This window comes from Saimiri boliviensis, chromosome 4 (genome assembly GCF_048565385.1).
Source record: "Saimiri boliviensis isolate mSaiBol1 chromosome 4, mSaiBol1.pri, whole genome shotgun sequence".
Classification (NCBI taxonomy): domain Eukaryota; kingdom Metazoa; phylum Chordata; class Mammalia; order Primates; family Cebidae; genus Saimiri; species Saimiri boliviensis.
In genome coordinates, this window is record NC_133452.1 from 8,356,542 (window position 1) to 8,375,103 (window position 18,562).

At 40.3% G+C, this 18,562-nt stretch overlaps 1 protein-coding gene across 4 annotated transcripts in view; it reads left to right on the forward strand.

Moving 5' to 3' along the window:
- Positions 1 to 18,562, forward strand: part of PRKN (parkin RBR E3 ubiquitin protein ligase) — a 1,400,491-nt gene that overhangs the window by 519,731 nt on the left and 862,198 nt on the right. For all 4 annotated transcript variants that reach the window (XM_074397175.1, XM_003933783.4, XM_074397176.1 and 1 more), the window contains one exon: positions 5,944 to 6,065. In XM_074397175.1, coding sequence (XP_074253276.1) covers positions 5,944 to 6,065 — 122 coding nt within the window. The remainder of the gene's footprint in view (positions 1 to 5,943; positions 6,066 to 18,562) is intronic.

The following is an 18,562-nucleotide window of genomic DNA, read 5'->3' on the forward strand; positions in this document are numbered from 1 at the left end:
TTTTTTTTTTTTTTTTTTTTTTTGTATTTTTAGTAGAGACGCAGATTCGCCATGTTAGCCAGGATGGTCTTGATCTCCTGACCTCATGTTCCACCTGCCTGTGCCTCCCAAGTTGCTGAGATTACAGGAATAAGCCAGAGCACCCAGCCGATCCCTATCTTTTTGATGCTCCAAAGCAAGGTGTCCTTAGAAGAGGTGATTTGAAAAATCCATTCCAAAGGAATTTCATGTGAAAACACTTTAGACTAATTTTGTACGTATTGGTTAAACTAGAACTAATGAATAGCTTCAGTTAACATGAAGAAAAATAGGTTTCTCTTCATAATGTATAAAAAGAGCTTGCTGGACATCAGAGGTGGTGCTCATTCTGTTCATTTGGTACATATTGGTTGCGTCCTTGTGGAGACATGTATTCCAGCAAATGTGGTGAAGCTCTCTGAAGGCCACCACCCAGAATTACAATAGCAAGAATCCTGGCAGATGACGAGGGAAAAGGTTCAGTGCCCCTGCTGTTATTTCTGACCAGATCGCTGTCACAGGTGCAGAGGCTGTGGTCATGTATCTATTCCACAAGGGACTCCAGGGGTCTAACAGTGGTGAGGTGATTCCCTGTTTGACTAGGGGCAGAGCTGATCTGAGGGAATATGGCAGGTGTGACTGAAAAATGGGAGCTCATGATACCAGGAGCAGCATTCTTGATGTGTCAGAAACCAGGACAACTCTGTAGTCAGAAGGAGGCATGGGTGAAGGAGTTGAAACCACCAATAGCCAGGCTGGGCGATGTGGGGGGCTTTGGATAAAGGCTGGGGAGGACGCCTCATGCCAGCAGCTCCTTAGCAGTTGCTGGTTCTGTGGTGTTGGTGCAAGCCAGCTGATCAAAGGGGACAAGACTGCACTGGAGACTTTACTTCTCTTAGATGTTATTTTCAGGGAAATATCATATGATAAAGGAGATCAAAGGCAGAAATCTTACAGGAAGTGCCATTCTAACTATACCTTGAGCATATAGGTCAGATTTCAAAGGTGGCGATGGAAGTGGGGATGGGACCATTGCTGTCCAGGTGCATCTCAAGAATTGATCCTCTCGGTGTAGGAAATAGGGGACAATAGGCGACATGATGGCAAGCTTTGCACTGCCTCTAGCACTACAGAGTCCCTACCTGCCTCTGTCCCACTCCCAGTACCACAAGTTAAACCTTCTTTCACCTTCCCTCAAGCCAACATTGTTTTTTCTGTCAGCACAGATTGAAACAAGCTGTTTTTCTGCGCAGTGAGTCTCAGCATTGTGAATTACGTACATTCTTGGTGACAGAGGAAGACACGCTGGTGTTTTTAATTCTCTTCCGTGCTTTGTAGTTTGGTAGCTGCTACCCACATGCAGCTATTTAAATTGAAATTACTTTAAATTAATAAAACTCAGAGAGTAATTCCTCACCAAGTTTGAGATTCTCCATGGGTAGTTGTAGCGAATGGCCACATATGGGGTGTGTGTGTGTGTGTGTGTGTGTGTGTGTGTGTGTGTGTGATATATATATATATGAGAGTGCAGGTGGAGAGCATTTTCATCATTACAGAGAGTTCTCTTGGGTAGCATTGTTCTACTTAATATTTTAATATGCTCATGTGATAACTATCACTTAAAATCAGTTCTTCTCCTGCTGGTTTGCTCTTTTACAATATGTTGATACTGAACACTGTTTTACCAAGATATGAAATATGTTATATCTTACTCTCTCCCCACCTAGAAAACAAATTATCCAAGCAATTAAATTCTCAGTGACAACCAGTGATGGAAACTTCTGAGGTTAATGAAAAATTACCCTTAGAATCAAAATGACTCTTCCTACGTCTTCGGTGCTTAAGCCTATTATCTAAAATACATAAAAGACAAATGATAACTCTAAAGATTATGCTGGTTTCTAAAAAATCCAAAGCAAATAAAATAGGTTCTTTTCAAATATGAGTTCTACTTGATATGTTGTGAATATTGTTAATTATTTCAGCAACTTTTTGGAGCAAGAAAAGAAAAGAAAAGGTTTGACTGAGGGTTCTGTTAGGCAAAGCAGGAGAGAAAACGAAAGAGGAAGATGGTCTTCTGGGGCTAAGGAGCGGCCGCAGCCAGGGGACCCTCTGAATGGCCACAGTGGCTCACACTTTAAAAGGGTCCTGAACTCACTGCACTTCTTTTTTTAACTTCTCTGCGAGAGGCAGGGGGTTGGTGGTGGTGGAGCGGGGAGAACTACTGAATGAAATGAGCATACTTTATTTGTACAGTCGTTACATGAGTAGACTTAACCTTCTGACACATGACAAAATAACGATGTAAGTTCGTTAAGGTTTCGGGTCGGAGGGAACTTGGCCCCAGGCAAGTCTCCAGGAGATTTTGGTAAATCTGGGTTTATAAACTTGAGCAGTTTTACTTTCTACAAATCGAGCCCTGCAAGTGGATTGAATCCTTCCTCCGATTCCAATTTTTTTTTTCTTTTTTTCTGAGAAGTACAATTTCACAAGATGCAGCATTCCAGGAAGCCTTCTGCAGTCAGCAGAAGGTGGGGATGTGCTGTGCCTTGTCGTTCCTTTCTTACAGTCATACAGCCCTGTGAAGGGCTGTGGACCGGGCACTTGTTTAACTTGGCTGCACTTAGCACCGTCTAGTTGGTTTGACCAGAGAATCCCCAATATTTTGGATTGTCATCTTTTATTAGTTTGCAAACCACTGTCATTGTCTGTAAAGTATACTTAAAGTATACCTGATGAGGCTACGAATAGAACTACCGAAATCACCAAATCACTTAAAAAGCTAAATGGTTTTATATGAAAAACATCCATAGTTTCAGGATGTTGAAGAATTTAGGGGTGAAGTAACATGATGTCTGAAACTTCATCACAGATCCTTCAAGCACATAGTTTATATATGTAGTATATGTGTATACAGCTACACACACACACACACACACACACAGTCACACACATACACTAACACATGCACGCGGGGCACCCAAACATAGCTAAATGTCTGAATTACAATGAAGGATGTGATTTGTACAATTTATGAAAAAGTTCTCTATGTTTCAAAACTTGCCGTAGAAATAGAGGAAACTCATATGAACACAAACGGAGCTACTTTAGTTATTGGGATAATCAAGAAGCTGCCATACAGAAGAGTTGACTAAGAGAGAATAAAGATTTTAAGACCCAGGAAGAAGTGAACGGGGAAGATTCCCGCTCTTGACTAGGGACAGCTACGTACCTTAAGAAAGGTGTTTCAGGTCATTTTGGAATTGCCTTGCCATTCCTCCAAGTTATGACTCTGCCGGGCGCGGTGGCTCAAGCCTGTAATCCCAGCACTTTGGGAGGCCGAGGCGGGTGGATCACGAGGTCAGGAGATCGAGACCATCCTGGTCAACAAGGTGAAACCCCTAAAAATACAAAAAATTAGCTGGGCATGGTGGTGTGTACCTGTAATCCCAGCTACTCAGGAGGCTGAGGCAGGAGAATTGCCTGAACCCGGGAGGCGGAGGTTGCGGTGAGCCGAGATCGCGCCATAGCACTCCAGCCTGGGTAACAAGAGCGAAACTCCGTCTCAAAAAAAAAAAAAAAAAAGAAAAAAAAAAAGAGTTATGACTCCATATTGAAGAGTTTCTACCTCAGGCCCTTCATCCAGGCCGATGGGAACATTGCCCAGGTGATCCTCGGGGTGTTGTTTTCATGGCTGTCCAGGTCACAGCATGGCACAGAAAACCTTGCCAACTTTAAATTGTGTTATGTAGCCAAATAAATAGGGACGCCATTCTGAAGAAGGGCTCTCAAGATTTACCCGATGCCCCAGCTGCTTGACCAAGTGGAGCCAACAGCTTGAAAAGTGCTGCAGCCAGGCCTGGCCTGACCTTGATCTTCCTTAGACTGGCTATTAATCCCCAACTTGCCGGCTCTGGAAAGCAATGTGTGTAATAGATTGCATGTCATCTTGTATGCTTCTAGGGCACAGACATTGGCATGCAGTATTTTCTGAATAACTTCTGAAGGACTTTAGCGAAGGTTGTAGTATTCTGAGGTGGAAGGGTTCCTTAGTCTTCAGATTCTGCCTTGATATATCATTAGCTGAAACAATATTGCAAACATCGCTATTGCCCTAGGGAGAGAGAAGTCATTTAGTTTCCTGCAATTTCCGAGATGCTTCTTTTTAATATTGTAAAATCTTGCTAATAGTGCTAGTGTCTTTGCAACCTTGTCTTCCCTTGGAAACTTGTGCTTTTCCTGTTCCTTTTCTTCCTCCTTTTTTTTTTTTATTGTTTGACCTTTACAGTAGCTTATAAAAATTGTGAAATTGGATTTGTTCATATTGCTGATAAAGGTTTTAACAGTAAAACTTCCTACCTCCTTCACCAAGCGCTTCTTAGTGCACATTAAAATTATCACAGTTCTTGTGATCTTTTGATACTCTGCATGTTGCAAATATTTGTTACAAATATTTCTATTATCATTTAGTTATGTATTACAAATATTTCAGTTATGTTACAGATATTTCTAGAACGTTAATATATGATTCTGTGCTTTACTTATATTACACATGAAATATTTTATGTGATTATTATGTTTGCTAATAACAATGTGACATTATGTACTTGAACATCTTCTACATTAAAGCATTAAAGTTACCCAAAGGTGTTAGAAAATAGTACTTTCACATGAATGCAAACACGTGTTTACATTTTATCTTCCATTTCCCACTGGAAACTAAATATTAATCCTTATAGAGTAATAATTATAAAATATTTTGCAAAGAAATTATCAAACAAACTTTACATCTTTGTTGTACTTCAAATTTTGCAAAGTATTGTCACCTACAATATTAGCAAAGGTGGCTAAACAAATGATAATCTAGTATGTCTGCGAAAGTTCTTTTTGTAAATTAGTGAAACAGAGCTGCAAAGGACTGTAGGATCTCTCATTTTTTCCCTTATTTTTGTTCTAGTTGTTTTGAATAGACCATACGCATTTGGGAGGCTGAGAATTTTCATTCCAAATGTTAAAAATATATTTAACTATTATTTCTAGATGCCTCTGATGATCATAATAAAATTTGAAAGAAATTTTTATGTCATGATCTGTTATATTATCCTACCCAGGTAAGGATTAAAGGAAGGAACTATTTAGTAATTTTCAAAACTTGGAAATTCAGGAAGGAGGTTGTATTACTGATAAGTGCTTCTTAATAAAGTTAATCCGTAACAGATGTGGGAGTAAAGATGATTAAATTTCCCTAATTTACTGAGTAACTATCACTATATGGTCTCTTGAAAATGTATTGTTTGAATGGTGTTTGCCTAGTGAGAGAGATCATAAATGAAATGCAAAGCCTCCATTTCTGTGCATAGCTGCTTGGTCTGTGAAAGCTCCTCAGGACTGGCTTCTTCTCTTATTTTATGTGTGACTGTGAGTTGGAAAGTTTTCCCTAGAAACCCAGCAAACTGAGATCATATCATTCATATCATTAGAAATGGGCTCGTTTTCTTCTACAGATAAGATTTTGAGATGGAAAATCTACAGTCTTCAAAACTGTGTCCAAAAGCATGAAATAGAATTCAAGAGCATCCTGGAAGCATTCCTGTCATCTTTTAAAACTTCCACGGCAGAGAGTGCCTTTGATTTTACTGTGTTGTAAATACACTTGGCCGGTTCTCTTGGCAGTAGGCTGCTTACTTTGCTGAGTAAGTCACAGGCCTGTTGGCAAGAGAAAGGAAAGATTTCATTCTTGGAGCGTAAAGTTAGACTTTCTAAATTAAATTGTTGTATTCTCATTGGAATATTTATTCCAGTAATGTTTCAAAATGTTCCTGAGGACTGAGATTTAAAATTTGCCTCTCACAAGCTTTAAAAGAATTTCTTGTCTCAATTTGGATTCAGCATTATTAGCCACTTCCTCTGCTTTTTCTTCCCCAGCAGGTAGACGAGTCTACAACAGCTTCTATGTTTATTGCAAAGGCCCCTGTCAAAGAGTGCAGCCGGGAAAACTCAGGGTACAGTGCAGCACCTGCAGACAGGCAACGCTCACCTTGACCCAGGTAAGGAAATACAGTGTCAGCACGAGACTGCCTGGAAAATGAATGTGTACTGGCATATTGCCTTTCAGCTTTTTTAATCATATATCACCAGTCGTTGAAAAGAAAAGACATTCTTCTCTGTGGCTGCAATAGCTAGTGATACCCGAAGTTTCATTTACGCACCTTTATCTTCTGGATTTCTTTCTGCTCTGTGAAAGTTTGGATTGCACAGGGTCGTTTCCCCATTGCTTTATCCAGGCCTATGAAAGGAAGCGTGGAGACTGCTTTGGCAACAAAGAATAAAAAAAGAGCTTGGGCTTCTGTTGGGGTGTGATTAGAAGGGACCATTTAGGAGTCTGAGGCTGCTGGAAACGTTTTATATCTTCATCTGTTTGACAGTAGCATGGTTACATACACAAGTCAATATTCACCGGGCTGTTGGTTTAAGATTGGTGTGCTTAAAGTTGCCTAGTATAAGTTATATATTATACCTCAATTTTCAAAAGTAAAAAAAAAAAAGTGTGGATCAGCAAACAGTATGCACAGAAAGCAAGAGTCAGTCAACTAAGCTCTGCTGTGGCCACTGCTTTTTTCTGTATAGCCCATGAGCCAAAAATGGTTTTTACATTTTTTTAATGGTTGGGAAAAATCAAAAGGTGAATAATATTGTGTGACTCATGAAATTTAGTTCCTTATGTCCATAAAGTTTAATGGAGACCCAGCCCCCCCCCCCCACCCCCCATTTCTGTACCTGTTGGCTAAGGCTCCTTTCCTGCTTTAAGGTCAGAGTGGAGTAGGTGGGAAACAGACTGGATGGCCTGCAAAGACTGGAATACGTATTCATCAGTTCTTTAGAGAAAAGGTTTGCTGACCCAATAGACAGCGTCAGGTTCCAGCGCGTTGGCTGCATGGGATTTGGCTGGATGTGATGTGGATGCAATAGAGGGCAGGCACGCCGAGCATGTCCAGTCCACACAGAGGAGGGAGCACAGACAGGGAGGTGTCAGAGACACAGCGCTGGGGGCAGTCAGGGGTGCAAGTGTGGATAAATACCCCAGGTGCCAACCGGGAACCCCAGTGATGACTGGCACATTCAGATTCTGTTCTGTAGGCTGGTGGAAGCCACAGCAAAATTGCATAAACCAAGGTGATGTCAAACACTGTTGAGGACAGTTCGTGCTGGAAGAGTTTGCCATGAGACTTGAAGTTAGGGACAGGTTGAAGACAGAGGCTAGTGAAGGTGTATTTCATCTGCCTCACAGTTGAGGAGCTGTGGGCCAGGGCGTGGTGGCAGCCCTGTAGAATGGGTGTTACAGGACCGTGTGAAGGAACTCAGAAGATGCACCTATTAGAGGAGAAATGATGGATCCCTTGTCTCAGGACTGAAAAAATGGTGGAATCACAAAAACCTGTGACTCAGGGTTTCACTGTGAGTACGTTTCAGCTATATAGAGAAATTCATTTGCAAAGTCAAAGCCACACAGGCAATGATGGCCACTGGGCTCTTTCTGGGATGGTTCTTGGGCAGCACTCCCGCCAGCAGCAAGGCTGGCCCACCGTCCCCCCAGCCTGCTCCTCTCCTTTGCCTTTTTCAACACAAGACACAACCTCATCTACCCCAATCCGTGCTGAGGTCCTGATTGCTTTAGAAGGCATATATGACCTATATATACCAACTTCCTGGTATTCTTAGTAAAAACAGCAATAAAAATTAATATCGAATTCCCAGCTAAATTCTTTTCAGGCATTATCTGATTTAATTATTTCATAAGAACATTCTCAGTTAAGCATTATTAGTAACCCTATTTTGGATGGGAGAATAATGAAGCTTAAAGAGATTAAGACATTTGCCCAAGGAAAGAGGAGCTTATGAATGTGGACTCAGAGTTTGAACCTGGACTGTCTAATCTAAACATTTAAGTCCTACAGCATTTTAGTTTTGTTTTTTTTTTTATGCACAGATATAATTACAATAGGTATCACATACTCATATGTCCACAGTGATCAGACAGGTGATTAGAAGTTAGGTTAGATGTGGGCATTAGGGGTGGTGAGGACGGTAGTGGAAGGGGGAGGCAGAATTCATGCCAGAAGTCACATATGCCAGTTACTGGCAAGTGGTGATGAGGAGACTCAGTATGGCTGGATAGTTTTGTTTTTGTTTTTTTAATCCAGAGAAATCATTAATCTGGAATTTTACATGGGATTTTTCATTTAAAAATATGCTTAGTATGGGAAAAAATAGGAAAACACAAAGAAAACCAACCTGTAGCATCTGCCTAAACATAACAAACCAAAACAGAGTGTTTTGGGGATTAAATGGTACATTAATAGCAGGTGCTTAGCAGAGCCTGACGTGTGGTAATCCTCAGGAACTGTGAGGCATGGCCGAGAGGCATTAACGTTTGAGCCTATGAGATGGTTCCAGAGCCAGCCTGCCCCATTCGAATCCTGGGTTCCTTTGTTCTTACCTATGCCAACTGGTAATGTCCATTCAGTGGTATAATAGTGTCTGTTTACTATTGTGAAGATTAGCTCATTTACAAAGCGTACTTAGAAGAGTAGCCCGAACATAAATATTTAGAAATGTTAAATGCTACATAATTATTCTATTAATATTATCATTTTTATGTATATATGTATATAGATATTTATATATACTCATATATGAAATTAATCTTGGCTTTGGCTAACTGATTTCAGAGAAGTAAAAGCACCCCTACCTGTACTGCTCTGTATCAAGAGGCTGTGAGGATTTCCAGCTCAGGCTGAGGCTCTGTGATGACATCATGCCACCCTGCTCCCCTGGCCCAGCATCCTGGGAGGAGTGAGCCAATCCCTCTGTCTTTTGGTTTCAGTTCCACCTCCATCTTCAAAGTCCAGTCAAGTGACCACCTGGGATCCTCTCAGTTCCCAGAGATGCTCCACCTTTGATATTTAAATTCACGCTGTTGCTTCCCCAATACGGTTTTCTGCTTTGCATATCATTGACCTCTCTCTTAAGTTTTTCTAGAGCTGTTGGCCTCTCCTCTCATCATTTCCTACCCTGAGGAGCCCAAATGTCAACTCCGATATTGCAGGTATCATTCACTTCCTGCTCTATATTCTACAGAAGTGCCCGTACTTGTCTTATGTTCAAAGAGCCTGCAAGCCTTGTTACAAGAATGTTGATTCCATAAATCCATACCCTGTAGAAATTCTACCTGGCATTATATAATGAAATTAATCATAGCAATGATAATGGCTTCACTGCAGTGTATTGATTTTCTTCCTTATCTTTATATTCTTCTATTTGTATTTTTATCCAATTCTCATAGTAGTCCTGCAAAGTAGATGCTATTATTGGGTGTTTTTAACACAGAGACTCCATGAGGTTAAGTAACGAGCCTACAATTCATAAATGCTGAAACCAGGAGTGAAAAATCTACTCTGTATTTTTCTGAAGCCCTGGCCTTACTGGGATATAGTGCTTACTATACAAATCTGGTAGTCAGTGTTCTATTTTCTAACTACTTCCCTTGTACTTAAAATATCACTGAAATGTACTCTTGAAAAAATATGCTTATGGATTTAGGGACAATTAAATAAAAAATCATTTAAAGATAATTTATTCAATCCATATTTTAGTATAGCATATTTTAGATATAGCATAGCTGGTCCACAGCAAAAGAGAAGATCAGATGTTTCAATTTTTCAATAACAAACGTACACATTCAGTAACGCAAATAACATTTCTGGGGATCAGCTGACCAGTCACACTGCTGATTAGCCTGTGAATTTAGCCTTTGCAGTAATGGAGCAGGTGCTAAACTTTCCCAGGTGGGAAGATTTCTGTGTGAATAATAGGCAATTCTGAGGTTTCATTTTCTAGAACTTTATAAAGATCAATAACTTACATACTTGTCTCTGATCAGGAACAAAAATACAATATAGGATCTTGTGTGGCTGACTAGTTATAGAGCAGCAGCATGTGGTTTATGTGAACTTCACACGAAGATTTTTATACCTGAGGAAAACTGGAACCTGTTTAGCTACCTGGGTTATTTTTGAAAAGATAATTGTAATTTTTCTCATCTGGAGAAATCCGTCTGCAGTAAGTTCCACTCATGTCATGAGTCTAAATGGTGATCTCCTAAATATTTTTATGGGGAATTGATTCATAATTCTAATATTTCCTGAACACTATTTAAAATTTACATGTAATAATGACTTGCCTCTCAAATGTGATGCTCCAGTTTAATCATGTTTCACATTTAATATGATACTCTAATAAATTGTATAGGAAGATGGATGGTTAATTTGGTCCTGATGTTAACGCATGGGGAACTGATGTCTGAAGCTTTCACCTGACCTTATAGGTAGGTTGAGAATCAACCTGGACAACATGTTTGCTTTATCTCTGTATCAGAATATCCACTTTGTTTCATGGTGACCTTGATCAGAGTTTGGACTAGACCATAAATTTTTAGAAATATGGACGCTTCCTGGAAAACAGTGAACGATGACTGATTAGCAAGCATTGAGTTTTCATCTGCTTCTTCAGACATCATCCACTGAGGCCCATGCAGAAATGAGACAGAGTTGAACAAAGAAGAGAGGTTGCTTTGTATGTGCATACATGGTTCCGATTGGGTTTCTGACCAATGAGATTAATAAGTTGAAATAACCAATGTCATTGTTTTCCTGAAAGATTTCCCTAGCACCAATTATATAAACAAAACCTTATCATACAAGAAACTGTATGAATTTTTAATGATTTTGACTGGGCTGGTAAGGTTTAATTTCACTCCAAGGCGATGATGAGTTTGTCCCTGGGCATGATTCTAAGACCAAGCCTCCTCCTTCCCCTGAAGGCTTCTCACTAAATCCTAAGAGTGCTCTGTCTGGTCATGGCTGAGGATGTCCCTTGCTACTATCATTGCCTTGGCTATAGCCCATATTTCTAGCAACTTGTGCCTCCTCAAGAAAGCAAAGCTCCTGGGATAGGAAGTAACTGACTATTCTTTGAAACAGAAAATTGACTTAAAATATAGTAAGGCTATTTATATAGTGAAATACTTGATTGACTTTAGTAATAATTAGAAGATAGAATTGGCATACAAGTCAGCTGAGAGCACATACAGCATCTGGTCTTGGAATGTTTACCTAGGAGTAAAATCCTCTAGGACTCTAGTTCTGATTAAGGTTACGAATTGCTAATCCCTCCGGCACAAACTCTAGGTAACCAGAGTTATCCACCATGAACATATTTTTGTTTGTACTCAGTTTATTAGTCTTAAAATGAATCAGAAGGCAGGAGATTACTTCAGCCAAGGACTCTGGGTGATTTTCCCCCCTGCAATCACTATAATTACTTTATCTTAAAAAGAACTTTATCTTTGCCACTCTAATGAGATACTCTGCCATGGAATAGCATTAAAGCTAAAAGGTTTCTGATGAGAAATGGTGCAATAAATAGAGTAAGATGTAAAGTGCCTGGCATGATGGATTTTGTTTAAAATTGGTTTATAGATTAGGGACAATTTATGTGAGGAAATTTATTAAGAAATATAGTCTAAATGTGTAATCATTCCTAAACTTAATATTTGTTACAGATTAATTGTTGGTCAGGAGTCTTCTTACTTTTGTTGTTATCAAACTTACTCTCACATCTATGTAAGAAATTCAAGTCTTAGAATAGACCCAAGCTTGATTCCAATTTTCGCATGGGGCTTTTTTGCCTAAGTGTGTGTTAGTCCCCTCTTTGCTTATTGTTGATTTGGTTATCAGGCATTTCAGTGCTTCTAAAGTACAATAGCAGAGGCATTACACGTTGTTTTATGTTATTGACAGTATTTGCAGGACATGTCCCAATAGCGAGGGGGGAGCCTGCCACCATGCATTCAGTTTCACTTCGTGTTACAGTGTTAAATCTACAATGAAGCTGGCTTCTGTGTGGATTCATAAACTCCAGGGTGGAAAGTATGTAGAACACAATGCAAAGCTGGCATCTGCCAAAGCCAGGGTGGCCCCATGTTCACTGTCACCCTTCACACCGCCATCTGTTCTGCCACGAGATTCCTTTTGGCCTCGTGGACGCTTCTTACTTCATCTCCTTTGAACGCCCACTCTCTTTGCCTGTGTCCTCCTTGGTCCTTACCATGGGCTCCAAACCTCTCATCCACACACAAATGATCCACATGCACCTCTCAAAGAGCCAGTCAAGAAAGAACAGAGAAAAGTTAAAATATTTTCCTCTTTTTCCCTTTTACCAAAGCCAATACTTATAAAAGAGCCAGGTTAAGGTAAAAATAAACATTTTTAAAAACCCTCAAAGTATTACCATAGGATGATGTATTTTTATATATGTATTATTCTTGATAGTTTATATTTAGAATTTGCATACTAAATACAATAAGTATGTAAAGGGGTCTACATAAAGATGGTTGACCCAAACCATTTGAGGGCATCAGTATCAGCCAGTAGAGCAATTTAAAATTGTAAGTAAATGCTGCCTGTGCTCGAGTCTTGGCTAGCCGTGAAACTGTTTTTGTGTGTGAAATGCCACTTTTTTCCCGTGCTTGTTTCTACACATAGATATACCTCCTTGATCCTCTGCAGAGTGAAACTGACATGTATTATTCATTTGACCACTTCGAAGGTTTATCAAGAATTGTGAAAGTAAAAAATAGATCTGTAGGGCAGTGGGTTAATTTATTTGCTTTTGAAGTGAATGGCTCAAAAATCTCACTGGGGAAACATAAATAGAATGTAGTAGCCTTTTCTTACTACATAGTAGATCCTTTGTTGATGCTTTACATGGAGCAAATATCTTACCTCACAGTGGTAACATGTGTGGGGCAGGGGAGTCTCCCTGAAAATGCTGCTTCAGAATGAGGCAAGCCAGTGTAGACCAAGACTGTGATATAGGATTGCATTATGTTCCGGAAGCATTTGTATGTATGCATGCATCCTCTTCCATCTGGGAATATCCAGCTACCTGCGTAAATGCATCATTAAGGTCAGGTGGGAAATGGAGAGGTTAATTGACTTGACTTGGGTCACACAGTGAGAAAGAAAACAAACTCAGGGTTTAATCTGGGGAACGTGAGCACTCACATGGAGTCACATCAGTTTTCTTATAAGGTTGAGGGAGAGTTGACACTTATTCTGCAGGCTTTTCCTGAAAAGAGTAAAATTCACTGGACTCTGTTTTCTGAAGTGGGGATCAAGATTCTAGAACTGGATAAGAAGTGAAACATGGAGTTTTTCCTTGCTGAAGAGAAAATGGAAGAGTATTGGTGTACTTGTAAAAAGAAAATTATCAAAGTTAAAAGGGAAACGCTCATAGAATATGAATTGTATAGTGACTAGTTACCCAAGTGGGTTTGTTGTAGGGCATGATACTAACTGATACCAGAGTCTATGGCATGCACTGGGCATGGTCCACTTGCCTCTTTGAGTATGATTCAAACCCTTCAGTCATTTGTTAATATGATTGAACTACGGGTTCTCTAAGCTAATTTCAAAGAATTTTATTTCTATCTGGTGTCAGAATGACCCTAATTTTTCCAGTGTGTTATGAATCTTCAGTTGTGTGTAGGGAATTTCATATTAATATAGAATGCCATGCTAATAAGCATACACTGGCCTACTGCCTAGGAAACCACCTACAATTAGAATGATCAAAGATGGCCATAATTTAAAGCTAGCAATAGCATCTGATGGACAAATGAACCCTCCTCCTCCCATAATGTGCTACAAATGAATGAGAATCATGCTCTTTGTTCTTGACTCTCAATAGGATATTTTTATTTAAAGTCATTAAGGTAAAGATTGGTGTAAACCAATATGACATAATCTGTACATTGTTCATTGTTATCATAAACATATAAACTTTGCATAAACAGATAGAATTCATGAAATAAATGAAGTGTGACCCAAAAACTAAGTCTTTATTACTTGGGTCCCCCTGTACTGGGCTCCCTTATTTAGATTCATTTTCTTGGAGCAGGGAGCATACTTTGGAGCTTAACATAGTTCCTGATACGTAGTAGATAAAGCTTAAGATGTTTTGTAAAGTAAATGAATAGTAAGCCAAGGTATACAATGACAATGATATCATTCATTCATTATCATAGTCATTGTATACCTTGTGTACAAAGTCACTGTATATCATTCTAAGATTATGGACCATTCGTTATCATAGTCATTGTATACCTTGGCCTATCCATCATCTTAGAATAGGAATCAACTTTGCAGTCACCTAATCTAAATTCCCTCCTGTATAAGATAATTACTCTTATGTGGTTGGTGTTTAGTCATCTGACTTTTGCTAGAGCACATTGAGTAAAGGAATTTCATTGCTTTTCACAAAACTATTTTCATTGTTAAAGAACTTATGAGAAAGTTATTTGACCTTAAATCTATTTCCACCCATAACTTCTAGTTCTGTTCTTTGAAAAAACATGAAATCCAAGGAACCTTCCATCTGTAGGCTCTTCAAACGTTGAAAACAGCTACAGTGATTTACTTCCTAGGGCTTTCCTTCTGTACTAAACTTATGATTCAAACATGAAAAAGGGACAGAGTGTTCTCCTGCCTCAAAGAAGTTTTCTTTTCTAAGAACAGCTTTGGAGCCACTGAAGGTATAGCAAAAGTATGAACGAAGGTCCTGAATTTAGAATGTGATTGAGCTCTTACGTAGGCCCAGGAGATTGCTGTTGGAGTGTGGATAGGGCTTATGTGGACATTGATCCAGGATTGATTGTAGAGAGGGAAAACACAGAATGTATGCAGGGCCTTCTTTGTGAAATGGTGCTGGTGTTCAGGTTGGAGAATGAAGAGGCGGGGCTGGAAATGACAATTCAAAGCTAGCAGATATGGCATCTGCTGTCAGGCACTGAGCTTACCACCAGGGTTGGTCACAGTGGGGCCTATTGAGCCACTGGTAACTTCACGCCTACTGGTGATTTTTGTAAAGCAGCTCCTGGTAGGTCTGTATTAGTTCGTTTTCACATGGCTGATAAAGACATATCCAAGACTGTGCAATTTACAAAAGAAAGAGGTTCACTGGACTTACGGTTCCACGTGGCTGGGGAGACCATCCACTCATGGCAGAAGGTGAAAGGCATGGAGGAGCAAGTCATTGTCTTACATGGATGGCGCCAGGCAAAAAGTTTGTGCCGGGGTTTTCCTCTTTTTAAAACCACCAGGTCTCATGAAACTCATTCAGCATCATGAGAACTGTGCAGGAAAGACTGGACCCCATAATTCAATCACCTCCCACTAGGTTCCTCTTATGGCACGTAGGAATTATGGGAGTTACAATTCAAGATCAGATTTGGGTGGGGACACAGCCAAACCATATTAATGTCCAAGACAAACCTTTTGTAGCTTCAGCTGCATGACCCATCACACTGTATCTGGAGGTGGTTCCTTTTTTTTAAATTGCATTTTAAGTTTTGGGGTACATGTGAAGAACATGCAAGACTGTTGCATAGGTACACACATAGCAGTGTGATTTGCTGCCTTCCTTCCTCTCAGCTATATCTGTCATTTCTCCCCATGCTGTCTCTCCCCACTCCGTAACCCCTGTCCCTCCCCCATTTCCCCCCAACAGACCCCAGTGTGTAGTGCTCCCCTTCCCATTTCCATGTTTTCTCATTGTTCAACACCCACCTATGAGTGAGAACATGTGGTGTTTGATTTTCTGCTCTTGTGTCAGTTTGCTGAGAATGATGGTTTCCAGGTTCATCCATGTCCCTACAAAGGACACGAACTCATCGTTTTTGATGGCTGCATAATATTCCATGGTGTATATGTACCACATTTTCCCTATCCAGTCTATCATCGGTGGGCATTTGGGTTGGTTCCAGGTCTTTGCTATTGTAAACAGTGCTGCAATGAACATTCATGTGCATGTGTCCTTATAGTAGAATGATTTATAATCCTTTGGATATATACCCAGTAATGGGATTGCTGGTTCAAATGGGATTTCTATTTATAGGTCATTGAGGAATCGCCACACTGTCTTCCACAATGGTTGAACTAATTTACACTCCCACCAACAGTGTAAAAGTGTTCCTATTTCTCCACACCCTCTCCAGCATCTGTTGTTTCCACATTTTTTAATGATTGCCATTCTAACTGGTGTGAGATGGTATCTCAATGTAGTTTTGATTTGCATTTCTCTAATGACGAGTGATGATGAGCATTTTTTCATATGTTTGTTGGCTTCCTGTATTACTGAAGATTCTTTTGTCTCCTCTAAAGGAGTTTTCTTGTCCTCCTGGCAGATAGCATTTTTGTTGAGGCCATGAATGCTGCTGACACATTCTTTGGTAAATGTCATATCATGTTAATAGCTTTTCTCCCAGGGACCAAATGGATACAGCTTTATTTCAGTAGATAGTAGTGGTCTAGTCTCTTGAAAACAACCAACTAGACAAACAAAAACTTTGCCATGTACTACTCCTGCTGGGCCTGCAGTAGGCTGGGCACTTGCTGGAGGGGTGGTGTATGTTGGCGTGGGGGCATCCTCTGCCCTTCTATGACTTGAGCTTGCTCCCCTGCTCTGACATTTTGCTGTCTGCTCTTTCTGATGCCTCAGTGTTGAAGCACAATTTGGGAACTTAGCAAGAGGGCACAGGAAAGTACTCACGGAGCTAACACAGTCGCGGGATATGTTTAAGCTGTCAGGAACAGGTATTCTGAAAAGCAGACTTTATCTTGTTGGCTCCTACACACATTGTTTAGAGGTCACCACAGGAAATGTCAGCTTCACCTCCAAGGACACACTCATGTTCCTCCTCCAGTGATTGATCACTTCTTTCTCAGCTGCTGGTTTTTTGCTATTATCCACCCCAGTTTTCTCTATTGGAGTCTCCTTGGTCTTCCAGGAAGTATTGGGCTGAAACTAAAGTGGTTTCATTGCAGCTCTTTTTCATTTTTCCATGGCGCACTCTCACACATCTTTTGTTTTAACAAACTCTGGGAGCACAGACTAAAACCAATGTAACTAAACCAACAAGGTAGCCAGCCTTTACCATTACCATGTGGGAATCAGGTCAGACCTGAACTCATTCTCTGTATTAGTCTGTTCTTGCCTTGTTTGTTTGTTTGCTTGTTTTGAGATGAAGTCTCGTTCTGTTACCCAGGCTGGAGTGCAGTGGTGCAGTCTTGGCTCACTGTAACCTCTGCATCCTGGGTTCTAGCAATTCCTTCCCTCAGCCTCCTAGATAGCTGGGACTACAGGAGCGTGCTGCTACACCTGGCTAAATTTTTGTATTTTAGTAGAGACAGGGTTTCACCGTGTGGCCCAGGCTGGTCTCGAACATCTGAGCTCAGGCAGTCCACCTGCCTCAGCCTCCCAAACTGCTAGGATTACAGGCGTGAGCCACTGTGCCTGGTCCATTCTTGCCTTGTTATAAAGAAATACCTGATATTGGGTAATTTACAACGAAAAGGGGTTTAATTGGCTTGTGGTTCTGCCGGCTGTACAGGATGCATAGTGGGTTGTGATTCTGCAGAGATCTCAGGAAGCTTGCAGTCATCACAGAAGGCAAAGGTGGTGTGAGATGTCTTAACTCACCAGAGTGAGGGAGGATGTGCTACACACTTTTAAACCAACAGATCTCATGAGAGCTCACTCACCATCACAAGAACAGCACCAAGGGGATGTTGCTAAACCATTCATGAGAAACCGTCCCCATGATCCAATCACCACCCACCAGCCCCCCACCTCCATCATTGAGGATTACAATTGAACATGAGATCTGGGTGGGGACAGAGATCCAAGCCCTATCACTGTTTCTACTTACACCTAGAAGAGCCATTTCAAGCCCTCTGAGTGGAGACCTTCTATGGAAGCCCTTTTCTCTTGATTTAAGACAAAAAAAGTGCCTCATTGTGGTGAGTTGGTGATACAGTATAGTTTTCCACAAAGAAATCACCTTCAAATATTATCTCCACTCATTCCAACAAACCAACCTTTATAAAAACCATGTTCATGAGATGTTTCAGAATTACCCATGTTTTGAAGCAAAGGGTGTACTTTCTGCTTGATTTTGCTGTAAGCCTAAAGCTGCTCAAAAAAAAAAGTCTGTTAAAAAATTATGTCAGTGATTTTTAGATCTGTAAACTCACATATGCAATCAGCACCTCTTTTGGTTTATAGTATCTCTTTAAGCTGGTACTCCAGCTGAAGCCTCTAATTTAATATTCTATTACATAAGCCTTTCATTTAGAGCCTTTCACAGCTGAAAAAGTATTTTCATACACATTGTCTTTATTGATTTGATAACCATGTGAATTGGGTAAGGTTGACATCCTGTGACTATTTTACACTCGAAAAAACTATACGAGGTTCACAGAGAATAAGAGAATTACCAAAGGAACAGTACAGGGTGGGCTCTTGAACCACATGTTTAAAAAAAAAAAATCTGAAGATTTTTCTCATTCTGCTACATTGCCTCTTCTCTTAGCAGGGGGCTAAATATCTTTAGTTGGTACATCATTATTTTTAACACTACTTGCCT